Here is a 12,232-nt window from a genome sequence, read left to right on the forward strand (position 1 = left end):
CATCACCCTCCGTTCACCTGATCGGCCCCTTGCCCAGGCCTGACGCCACCGCCAGAGGTGTCAGGCTTGGACAGGGGACTCCCATCTCCCCCCGATCACTGGCTCTGGCCCCCGCCCAGGCCTGAGGCCTCTGGCCCAGGAATCATGCCTGGGCAGGGGACTCCCATCTCCCTCTGATCGCTTGCTCCACCCCCCGCCTAAGCCTGACGCCTCTGACCCAGGCTTCAGGCCTGGGAAAGGGGACCATCATATCCCCCCAATCCCCGGCTCCGCCCCCCGCCCAGGCCTGATGCCTCGGCCAGAGGAGTTGACCCTCATCACCCTCCGATCACCAATCACCGGATCGGCCCCTTGACCAGGCCTGAGGCCTCCGGCAGAGGTGTCAGGCCTGGGCAGGGGACCCCCAGCTCCCCGCGGTTGCAGGCTCCGCCCCTGCCCAGGCCTAACGCCTCTGGCCTAGGCGTCCGGCCCGGGCAGCGGGGACCTGCAGCGGCAGCGGCCCCCCGCGATCGTGGGCTCCGCTTTAGGCCCAGGCAAGGGACCCCTAGCTCCCGGGACTGCCAGCTTCGACCGTGCCCAGCTCCCATCGCTGGCTCCACCCCTACTTCCTGCTATCACTGGCCAGGGCGGCAAAGGCGCCTGATTCTCCGATCATGGCTGGGGGGCAGGGCAAAGGCGGCCCCAGGGCCGCCTTTGCCCTGCCCCCCAGTTCTTAGCTCCCCCCTGGGTTTCCGATCACTGTCAGTGGCAGGGGGCTTCTTCCTGCTTTCCCTTTCGCCTCCCTGCATTGTGCCTACATATGCAAATTAACCGCCATCTTGTTGGCAGTTAACTGCCAATCATAGTTGGCAGTTAATTTGCATATAGCCCTGATTAGCCAATGAAAAGGGTATCGTCGTACGCCAATTACCATTTTTCTCTTTTATTAGTGTTGATATATATATATATATATATATATATATATATATATATATATGGCCTATGCATGCTTGTGCGCACATGCACACACACACACATAGAGTGTCACTCATACTTCTTTGCAGACCGGCTCAACATACTGCTTAACACATTGTTTGCGGGTAGTTTTTATCGCGCGCTAACAGGTGGTGCGGGCCATTTTTGCGCAAATGGCAACGTTCTGTAAAATTACGATAACTTTAGTTTACGTATTTATACGTTACCCGCATTCTACCGCTAGTCTGTAAAAAACGTATTAATACGTGTCCCGCGCTCTACTACACTGGTAGAACGTATAAATACGTAAAACGTGTAAACACATTTCCCGCATACAATGTGTTAATATACTTCTACTAAATGCCAAGCAGTCTTCTCAGCTCGGAGGATTCAAAGATGAGTAAGAGGAGGTCTCAGCTTCATTGGGATTGTTAGTCTAGTGGGCAGGGTGAAGGCTATAGAAATAGAAGAAAAACTTCACGTGAAAAAAGCAATGATCTTGAATATTTCTTCTTGGGCCGCAATATTAGCAGTAATATATAGCACACATCAGTGATCATGAAGTAATTTTCTTATCGAAGGAATTCTAAGAAGAAGTAGAGATAAACTGTATGCTATGTGTTCTTTCTCGGTATTAACTGCCTAACCAGAGTGTGAGGGCCAGGTGTGAAGAAGCAAGGTGTTTGGGGTGTACATGGCTTTTCTATTTTTGGGGGTGTACATGTCTTACCTCAGGGTTTCCTAGGATGAGTTTCTTAATTTTTCCACCCTTTTCTTCCTCGGTCCTGCCTAACCTCTCAGGGTTACCCTGAGGTGTGCCTAGAGCAGCCGTGGGCAAACTACGGCCCGCGGGCCGGATCCAGCCCGTTTGAAATGAATAAAACTAAAAAAAAAAAAAAAGACCAGTACCCTTTTATGTAATGATGTTTACTTTGAATTTATATTAGTTCACACAAACACTCCATCCATGCTTTTGTTCTGGCCCTCCGGTCCAGTTTAAGAACCCATTGTGTCCCTCGAGTAAAAAGTTTGCCCACCCCTGGCCTAGAGTCATGCACTACTAAATATACTGTATATGTCTTATGAAAAGCAGAATTCTCTGGAACTATATAAAGACAGTGCTAAGCATGTCTGAGTTTGAGCAGCTCCCTCCAAACATATCCACCTGGCTGTCTAGTAGTCAACTCAAACAGCATTCCCAGCCTTGCCTTCAAACCTGGTTCTCCCTCAGCAGTCCTATGGTGGGTTATGGTATCTGTCTACGGCACTCAAACTCAGAATCCCTGAGGCTCCTGAACTGCTTCTCCCCTCTTAATCCCCAACTCTAATTGATCACAAAGTCATGTGGACTCTACCTCCTAATACTCTGGCATCCCTGCTTCTCTCACCTTACTTATTGGGCTCACCACCTCATTATCCCTTATCTGAACTCTTTAAAAAAATTTTTTTTTATTGATTTCAGAGAGGAAGGGAGAGGGAGAGAGAGATAGAAACATCACTGATGAGAAAGAATCATTGATCGACTGCCTCCTGCATGCCCCACACTGGGGATTGAGTCCACAACCCGGGCATGTATCCTGACTGGGACTCGAACTGTGACCTCCTGGTTCATAGGTTGAAGCTCAACCACTGAGCTAGGCCAGCCGGGTCCTCACCTGTACTCCTGTAGCAGTCTCCCCGCTAGCCACCTGCCTTCACCCATCCCCCACACTGCCATTAATATCTTTTTGGGAAAACAAACCTCAATTTAACACTCCTCACTCCCTGCTTAGAACCGCTAAGAATAAATCAAACTCCTTAGTCTGGCATATAAGCATTTTTCTAACTTGGTCTCAACCTTTTTGGTGTCATTTCCTACACTTCCCCTGCCCCACTCTGAGCCTCAATCATAATTTCTTTCTGTTCCCTAAATAAATGCTTCCCCGCCCCCTCCCTCTCTCTTTCTTCACTTTCTCTACAGGAAACGCTCCTACTTATCCTTTAAAAACCAAATCCAAATAGCACTTCCTCCCTGAACCGTCTCCAGCCTCTCCTGGCCCCTCCTCGTGCTCACTGACTTCAACTTCATCATTCATCATTCCTCGATGATGAGTCATCCCCCCAACCCCTCCACCCACCATGCTACTGTGAACTCCTCCAGAGGAGACCCTCAGCCCCTTCCAGAACGTTGAAGCCTCTGTGCTGGATGTCTCATCAGTGTTTGCTGGTGGGATGGATAACATGAAGGAGCAATCTAAATTCGAACTTTCATCCTCCAACTTCATAGCAAGGTATTTGGATCAATAAGCCCAAATACTAGTACAGTAACATAATTATATTAATTAACCTAATCACAGAACATGAACTCAGGGGGTGTAAGTAAACTCACTATAAAAGTCAGCCCCTCTTCTGTATAGATGGGCCTGCATCTAACAGCTGCCTTTAGTCGCGGGGGCAGGTGGTGGGTGGAGAAGGGTGCTGTGGAAGCAGACTGTACATAGCCCACGGCTCAAGGGCTGAGAGAGCTGACAGGTGGTCCACGATCCCAGAGCAATGTCTGAAAAGCCCGTGATGTTAACAGTGACTTTCTCCAGGGTTGGGGATGGAGGGTCGTTTGACCCTCTGTTGCTGTTAGTATTGTCTAAGGCTTCTGCAGTGATGTGTGACTGGTCAGTAGGAGGATGGTGCTCTGGCTTTCTTCTGCCATTGACTGGTGCAGGCCCCAGGGACGGGGTGGGATGGCCTTGTTTGGCCAGACCTTTCAGCAGGGGCCCTGGGTTCTTCATAAGCTGACCCCGATCGATCACCTCCCCATCCTGCTGCATGCACCTTGTGCATCAGCCATCAAATTGTTTTGTTGTTGTTGTTTTTGCTACTTATTTTAGATAGCAAACACTTACAGATATCACACTACAGGTCAGACACTCTTCTAAGCACTTTGCAAATACTCATTTAATTCTCAGAGCTCTGCAATAGTACCTATGAAGTAGATACTGTTATAATTTCCATGTTACAGATGAGGCAACTGAGGTCATTCTGGAATATGTTTTTCTTCACGTGTGCTGTTCGTTTCCTCCCTACCATGCATCGGAATTTCTCTGCCCAAATTGTCATTTAAGCCAGAGTTCCTCTGTATTCTCTTAGCATCTTTTTAATATACGGTACTTAACTATATTTTACAGGCTCAGGCACAAATAGGTTTACAGTTGTTTGTGTGGAAAATAATACAATAATAATACAAGAATAAACTCTGTTTTGCATGCTCACAACTGTAAACCTACTTTTGCCCCACCCTGTGTAATAAATACTGTTTTTCTGTCTCAGAGGTAGAGTTGGGAAAGTTGCTTAATTTTAGTGTCTTCCCTCTGTGAAATGTGTCTGGTATTGCTGACCTCACAGAGTGGCCGTGAGGATTAAAGGACACAATAGTTGGACTCTACGCTTAGGACGTGAGCTTCCCCGATCTGGACTTTGTGTATTCCTGGACACCGTTGCTGACACGGGGCAGGTGTGCGCTGTGGGAAACTGAGGGAAGGGAGAGAAGGAAAAACAGATGACCCCCCAAGTCAAGGCCACTAAGGGAGAAGAGTGTCGGCACCCCCAGATGTCTCAGAAAGGTGTGAGCGATGACCACTGAGCAAAGGCGGTTGGGTTTGTTCGTGGTGATGTTTTTGAGAATGGCTTTAGCAGGCTGTGGTGACGTGGGCTGCAGATTGCAAGTGGTGAAGGAGGAGTGGGTGGGAAGGAAATGAAAGGCTGAGGGTGCGATCACATTTCCTTTCAGGAAGGGAAGAGAAGCGTTTGGGCCGTGGCAGGGCCAGAAGAAGGGCTCTTGGTGTGGCTGGGAGAGGAGGTGGCTCTAGGCAGGGGAAGGACAAGCCTTGGAAGGGCATGGCTGGGGAGAGTGTCCCTCCCCCTCTCCTGACTACAGCTCCGTCCATGCCCAGAACCCTGACTGCCCCTTGGGGACTTCTCTCCACGAATTCTGTCACCTGCTGGCAGCTGGGGCATCCCAGGGTCCAGTGGACGTTGGGGTCAGCTGGGTAATGTGTGTCAATAGTCTGAGCTGCATTTTCCTCATCTGTGAAAGGAGGGGAATTTTGTGAGCAAAGTACCACCTACAGTATCTTAACTGTTGTAGCCTTTTAATCTCCTAGAAACAGGATGAAAGATGAAAGGGAAAATCTTAAAATGCTTTGGACCTGCAGGAGGAGGGGGTTGGGGGTGTGTCTGTGGGATGGCAGCTCTCGTCCCCATAAAGTCGTGGGCAGTTGTCCCCTGCAAGAAGGGGACCGGGAAGGGTCTGTGTTCTGATGAGACCCAGGATCCCATGGAGAACCCTGTGTTCTCTCTGCTAGAGGGACACAGAAGAACCGAGATGTAGCAGTGAAGGTCTGGCTAAGTGTCAAGGAGACAGTGTTTTTTTTGACCTTCTGCAGCCCGGCATGCAGGAACAGGGAAAGGTATGACTAGGGGTGCAAAAATGTCAAGGGATGTGTGGGATTAGTGAGGCGGGGGCGGGGGGGGGGGGGTAGAGCAGGGGAGAAGGGAAGAGAGAGAGAAGAAGAGGGGAGGGGAGGGCAAGGGACAGGAGAAGTACTGGTGAAATGACCTCCAGAGCAGTCTAGTCAGATGGGAGCTGGTGGCCTGGGGCAGTTGGCAGGTCTGAAAGTTCTTTGGTGACAGGGTGCTGAGCAGGTTCCTGGGAGTGGGTAGGGGCCTCAAAGATTGGGGCCAGAGGGGCATTTCAAAGTATTAGATGAAGCAATCTTGAATGACTGGGGCCAGGGAATGGCTGAGCTACCCCCAATACTACACTTCTTCATTTGTCTATTTTTTCTTCTCTTCTGTATATCTACTCCCCATCCCGTCCCCTAAGTAGCCTTAGTCTTTATACAGCTTTATCTGTGGCATGTCTCAATTAATATTATTCAGCGAACATTCTTTATTTCTACATTGTATTTGCAATATTTTTAATGGATACAATATATCAAGTTATCTTTGCACATACTATTTTGTACTCCTTTGGATTTTTTCCTGGGATAAATTCTCAAATGTGAGCTTACTCATGTGAGTAATCTGTTGATGTGAGTGCTTTTTTTGGTGGGGAGGGGTATCTTGATATGTCATTCGGTGTCTGCTGCAGGGAGATTTTCCGTGCAGGGGGAGGGAGGGCAATAGGGGAGAAAGTAGAACCTTCAATGAGAGTCTGAGTGGAGGCTTTATGAGGACGTGCTAAGGCCACCTTGCGTCCTCCTGGTTCTGTGTGCTGGAGGGGACAGGTAACTGGCTACAGTTTGCTTCAGTAATTGATGCTATCTTTTTGGGGCTCTCATCAAGAAGTTGAAGAAGGGGGGTGGGAGTACATGGGGAGAGCTCAATGGGAGAAAAAGAGACATATGTAAAACTTCCAACAATCTACACTAATAATAGACAAACATGTAAATTGACCATACATCCACAATACCAGAAGCCAATCAGGAGCGAGTATGCAAATTAACCCAACAAAGCTGACAAGCCTGTGGGCAGCATGGCGATGACACAGGCGTTCCGCACCGCCCCAGCCACTCCAGGCCTCTGGGCAGCATGGGAAGGCGGAAAGGTGCCTCCGGGCCGGAGCGAAGGCAGTGCCAGCAGCCAGGGGAAGGAAGGCCCATTCTTGCATGAATCTCCGTGCATCGGGCCTCTGGTAAAGAATAAAAAAAAAGTTGAAGTTAAGATGTGTGTCTGAGATGGGAAGGCAACAATGAGAGGGAGTCCATTGTTCTGTTCCAGAGCTTTTGGGGGGCAAGAACAGAACCATTTCATCTTTAGAAATTAAAGGATTTAATTATTTTGATTAGAGTTCTCAGAGTGTTAGTGTTTTGAATAATTTTAAGAAATTATAATATATTGAGTCAGTGATTTCATTAACAAATACTACCATTAATCACATTTTCTTATATCTTATGATTGTAATCGTTCTTTTTTTCTTTCTTTCAACAGAAAAAATACAGAAAGGGATTTATTGATGTTTCAAAAATAAAGTGTGTGGAAGTAGTGAAGAATGATGACGGTGTCATTCCCTGTCAAAATAAATATCCGTTTCAGGTGAGCTGGCATGTTCCGTGGCAGCATAATTCTGGGCTTTTAGTCATACTCTTTGATATTATAGTTTCCTGTCATTGCTTTAGTGGTTGATTTTTTAAAAGTTCAGCTTTATTGAGGTATAATTGACACATCGGAATGGTATATATTTAAGGTGTAAAATCTTGATGTTTTGGTATATGTATATACCCTGTGAAATGATCACTACTTCGCATACCCCTTTTCTTTATTTTTTGTGTGGTGAGAACATGTAAGATCTACCTTCTTAGCAAATTTCAAGTACACAGTACAGCATTGAGAACTGTAGCCAGCATTCTGTGCATTAGATCCCCAGGATTCTCACCTTGCGTAACTGAAACACTTGGTACTGTTGGCGGCGACAGTAGCACCATAGAGTCAGACCAGACCTGGGTTCAGCAACCTCTGTACTTGAGTTCTGGCTAAGAAAGAATTCAGAGCCAAGACTCAACCTATAAAGCAAAGCTTATTTAGAAAGTCACAGAAGTAGAAGTGAGTCGTAGAAGAAATGAGCTCAGGAAACAAGTTACAGAGGCAAAAGAAGGAGCCCTTAGAGCTTACGGGAGAAGGAAGGAGAGAGAGAGAGAGAGAGAGAGAGAGAGAGAGAGAGAGAGAGAGAGAGAGAGAAGGGGAGGGGAGAGGGGGGAGGGGGGAGGGGAGGGGGAGGGGGAGGGGGAAGGGAGGAGAGGAGAGGAGAGGAGAGGAGAGGAGAGGAGAGAGAAGGGAGGGGAGGGGAGGGGGAGGGGGAGGGGGAAGGGAGGAGAGGAGAGGAGAGGAGAGGAGAGGAGAGGAGAGAGAAGGGAGGGGAGGGGAGGGGAGGGGAGAGAAGAGAGAAGAGAGAGAAGGGAAACTCAAACTTGGGGTGTGGGCATGCTACCTAGTGAGAGCCATACTGGGTCCTCTGCCTTGAGGATAAAATTATCTGAGGCCTCAGGGAAGAGTTCCATAGAATAGCGGTCGCCAACCGGTGGTCCCTGAGGTCCGAAAGGTTGGTGGCTGCTGCCATAGAATATTCATCAGCTCTCCAGGTGTGTCCTTTCAGGGTCGAGGTCTCCCTGATTGGTTGGCACCAGGGTCATTAGTCATTGCAGCTGGATCTGATGGCAGCCATGGCAGCCCTTGTCTAGATTTGCTGCTTTTCTGGTCCTGGAGCTGAAACACAACCGAGGCCTAGATGTATCTGATGTGGCTCAGAACCTCATGTCTTAGGGGCTTAGTGCTTAAGGGCTATTCTCTGGCCCCTTATCCATTTCCCCCAGGGCATCTACCACAAGACTAGCAACATGCCAAGGGAGGAAAGGTCAGGGGAAGATCAGAACTGCCTGGCCAGCACTATGGGAGGTCAGGGGATTAAACTGCATGACCAGGGGTATGCTAGGGGAGGAAAGGTTACCCTTGGGGCTAGGTACTTGTTTTCACCGTTTTGCTTGTTGCTAGGCACCTGGAGCTTTCCGCCTGGTGACCTTATATGTACCTGGCCCATTGTCTTTTCTCTGCTCATGCCTGTCTAACTGCCTACCCCAGTACCCTTTGACCTGCATTTCCCCATTTTCCCATCTCCCAGCCCCTGACTTCCACTGTTCTGTTCTCTGCTTCTGTGATTTTGACTCAAATTCCAAATATAAGTGGGATCATAGAGTGTTTATATTTCTGTGTCTGGCTTATCTCAGTTTAATATACCAATAATGTCCTCCAGGTTCATCCATGTTGTTAAGAATAATAGGATTTCCTTCTTTTCTTAAAGCTGAATAATAGTCCATGGTATATAGACACACCACCTTTTCTTTATCCATTCATCTGCCTGGATATTTGGTGGTTTGCATATGTTGGCTATTGCAAACGATGCTACAGTGAACACGGCAGTGCAGACATAGTGTCAAGATCCAGATTTTATTTCCTTCAGATAAATACCCAGAATTAGGCTTGCTGGATCATATGGTATTTGATTTTTAGTTTCATTTGTACTTTGATAGTAATTGTTTTTTTCATGAACTTTTTAAATCTTGGTTGAAACATTAAATAAATATTTTATTGATATCAGAGAGGAAGGGAGAGGGAGTGAGAAATAAAAACATCAGTGATGAGAGAGAATCATTGATTGGCTGCCTCCTGCATGCCCCACCCTGGGGATCCAGCCCAAAACCCAGGTATGTGTCCTGACTGGAATCGAACCGTGACCCCTTGATTCATAGGTCGATGCTCAACCACTGAGCCACGTCAGCCAGGCTGACATGTTTTTGGTCTGTTAGATTCTACCAGTGCCCTGAGTTTCTGAGCCCCAGACCTAATGTGCTATTTATTATTCAGATTGGTCCTAGAGCAATTAGGAGAGGGAGGGGAGACTGAGACGGAAAAAAGTGGGGTGACGTGTTTTCTGTGAATTTAAGACGCGGAGAAGGGGCCGCAGTGAACCCCTGGAACAGAAATGAGATTGAAATGCTGCTTGTGATGCAAAATACATTAGCATTGCATGTCCGTTAAAGTGTGCCTTTTAAAAAGGTTATGTTTTTTCATGTTTTCCTTCACAATGATTCTTTTACAGAAGGGAGGTAAATACACTGTCTCATTTATGACAGGAAACTGAGGTTCACAGATGTTAAATGACTCGTCCAGGGTCATTCTGTGAGTGAGAAACCTCCCTACAGCGCACATGTCCTGTCACTCCCAGGGGATCAGTGTGGCATCCGGAGCGTCCTTGTCACTCCCTGCCAGGCACGGTGCACACATGCCCTGGGAGCCAGGCGTGCGGAGTTGGACCCTGGTATTCAGACCTTGAAGCGGGCAGACAGGACCTCTCTCCAACACCCACCCACCCCTTCTCTGGTCGAGGACATTTTTATGCTTTCCTTTGGGTAGTGAACATCTCCTGTGCAAGTCGCCTTTTACCCATAGCTATGGTCTCACTATGTGCTAAGGGGGAAAGTTGCAAAAGTGTTTTCAGCCCTAACCGATTTGGCTCAGTGGATGGAGCGTCGACCTGCGGACTGAGGGTCCCAGGTTCGATTCAGCCAAGGGCATGTACCTTGGTTGTGGGCACATCCCCAGTAGGGGAGTGTGCAGGAGGCAGCTGATCGATGTTTCTAACTCTCTATCCCTCTCCCTTCCTCTCTGTAAAAAATCAATAAAATATATATATATTTTTTAAAAAGTGTTTTCAACATAGTAGCACAATGGAGAGCTTGGTTGTTTTTAATGGCTACTGTGAATTTATCAGTTTACATTTGAAATAAACGTTTACCAGTTGGGGAAATTAAGATATTCAAGCTTTAAAGCGGCATCTGGCTTATTTCCACTCTGGTGGGAACAGCATACTAGGAGAAAGGACTACAATTACTTTTCCTTTTCCCAGTCCCTCATTTTAGACCTGTCATTTCTTTGCTTGAAGAGGAGGGACAGTGTGGTGCTTAGAGAGGCAACTCTGAGGCCACACCACCTGATTCGCCGCCGATGAGCTCTGCGACCTTGTGCAAGTTTAACTGCTTTTGTGTCTCTTTCCTCTTCTGAAAAAGGAGAATAATAATAATACTAGCATTCACTTCCTAGGGTTGTTGTGAGGGTTAACTAAGGCGATATAGAAATAGTTTAGATACACAGTGAGAGCAAGATAAGTGTTATTTGTGTTGCTAGAGAAAATGGGTCCTTGCAGTGTTGCGGAGAAAGAGTTTCAAAGGGCTCACGTGTGGGAGAAGTTAAGTTTTATCAGGGTGAAAAGAAATGTGCCCTCGGGGATGTAGTGGCAGCAACTGTCCGGAGACCCTTACTAATCCTCCATGCATTTTCTTGGTTTCGGAAACAAGCAGGCTTTCTTTCAAACTGTCCAATCTTCTCCCTAAATCTTCTCTGGCTTGTGCTGGCCCTCCCCCCTCCAACCCCTTTCCTGGATTTTCCAGCGTTCTTTGCCTTTATCCTATCCCCCCCCCCCCACTTCCCCAGGCTAGATTCCTCCCCTTTGTGTTGCCATTTGGGCTCCCTCTGCATATACCTTACGGTCCTGCTTCACCATCTGGCTTCTGTTGCGCATGCCTCAGCAGAGGTATTTCCCCACTGTGTCATCCTGCCCCCATCCCAGCCCCAGCGCACTGGCAGGTTGTCCTGGGGGACTGTGGAAAGCAGTTCTTCCTGTCTGTTCAGGGATTAGGTCCCTTTCGTTGAGGAAGCGGTTGTCCCTTGGGGAGTCTGTGAAACTGCCCTTTCTAGTTAATCAGGCTTAAGTCTGATTTCATTTGCTCCCTTCCTTTGTTAATAACTAACTAGCTAACCAACTAACTAACTACTGTAATAGCTATTACTATTGTTGTTATTGTTACTTCTCTTACTGCTGCTATTAACACTACACCTACCTCAGATCTAGAAGTAAGCCCAATTGAAATCTTGTTCTTGATTAGGAATGTTAAGTGCATATGTAATTGTGTGTGTGAGAGAGATTTCATTTGAAGTTTAGCAGAGAACCACTCTTATCACACGTCTGATGGCTGCTAGACATTTGCAGGGTGGCAGGTGGGCGTGGGGAGCTACGGTTCTCATGGTCTAGGCTCAGAATTAGAAGTTTTGCTTTCCAAGAGAAAGAGATCTGCCATGCACACTTTGGATCGGTTTAGAATGAGGAGGAAAATATGAGAACAGGAAGCATTCCACCCACAACCATTTTTAGTTGTTGAGATGAATAAATACAAGAAAAAATAAAAAACCGCCTTAAAAATGAAGAAGAGGTAAACGTGAGCTTTAGCTATGTGATTTAAACCAGCAAGATTTGAAAGGTAAAACACACTCTCTTATTTTATTAAGTAGAACCTAAAGTTCGTGTTGTAGTTTCACGCCTTCACAGTGAAAGTTTGTATCACATGCAGATGCAATGCCAAAAACAAAAAAAAAAAAAAAAGGAAAAGCAAAGCAAAGCAGAAGTAGACATTTTCAAAAGACACTAAGAGAGAAAAAGAGGTTGCTTCCCAGCTCAGCATATTCTCGCCCAGGAAGGAACAGAGAACCCAGGAGGAGGAGCCAGCTGCTTCCTTAGCTGAGTCTGCTGATGGCAAGGGGGTTCCCCAGGCGGTGGCATTTCTTTCCTGAGTTTTGAACCCAGATCTGTCTGTCTAACAGCTGTTAGATGCATTGTCCCTGAAGGTCTCTTGAATAAAGGAATGAGTGGATGAAGATGCAAATAGGAGGAAGGGTAACGACTAAGGATTGTTCCTAA

The 12,232-nt window shown here is 47.2% G+C and overlaps 1 protein-coding gene across 6 annotated transcripts in view; it reads left to right on the forward strand.

Annotated features, from left to right (window-relative positions):
* Positions 1-12,232, forward strand: part of TEC (tec protein tyrosine kinase) — a 118,459-nt gene that overhangs the window by 74,479 nt on the left and 31,748 nt on the right. For 5 of the 6 annotated variants that reach the window (XM_059671751.1, XM_059671753.1, XM_059671752.1 and 2 more), the window contains one exon: positions 6,919-7,023. In XM_059671751.1, coding sequence (XP_059527734.1) covers positions 6,919-7,023 — 105 coding nt within the window. Of the gene's footprint in view, positions 1-3,203; positions 3,225-6,918; positions 7,024-12,232 lie in introns of those variants that run through there. The other variant, XM_059671755.1, reaches the window with a different exon arrangement.

The sequence above is a fragment of the Myotis daubentonii genome, chromosome 1 (genome assembly GCF_963259705.1).
Source record: "Myotis daubentonii chromosome 1, mMyoDau2.1, whole genome shotgun sequence".
In the NCBI taxonomy this organism is placed as follows: domain Eukaryota; kingdom Metazoa; phylum Chordata; class Mammalia; order Chiroptera; family Vespertilionidae; genus Myotis; species Myotis daubentonii.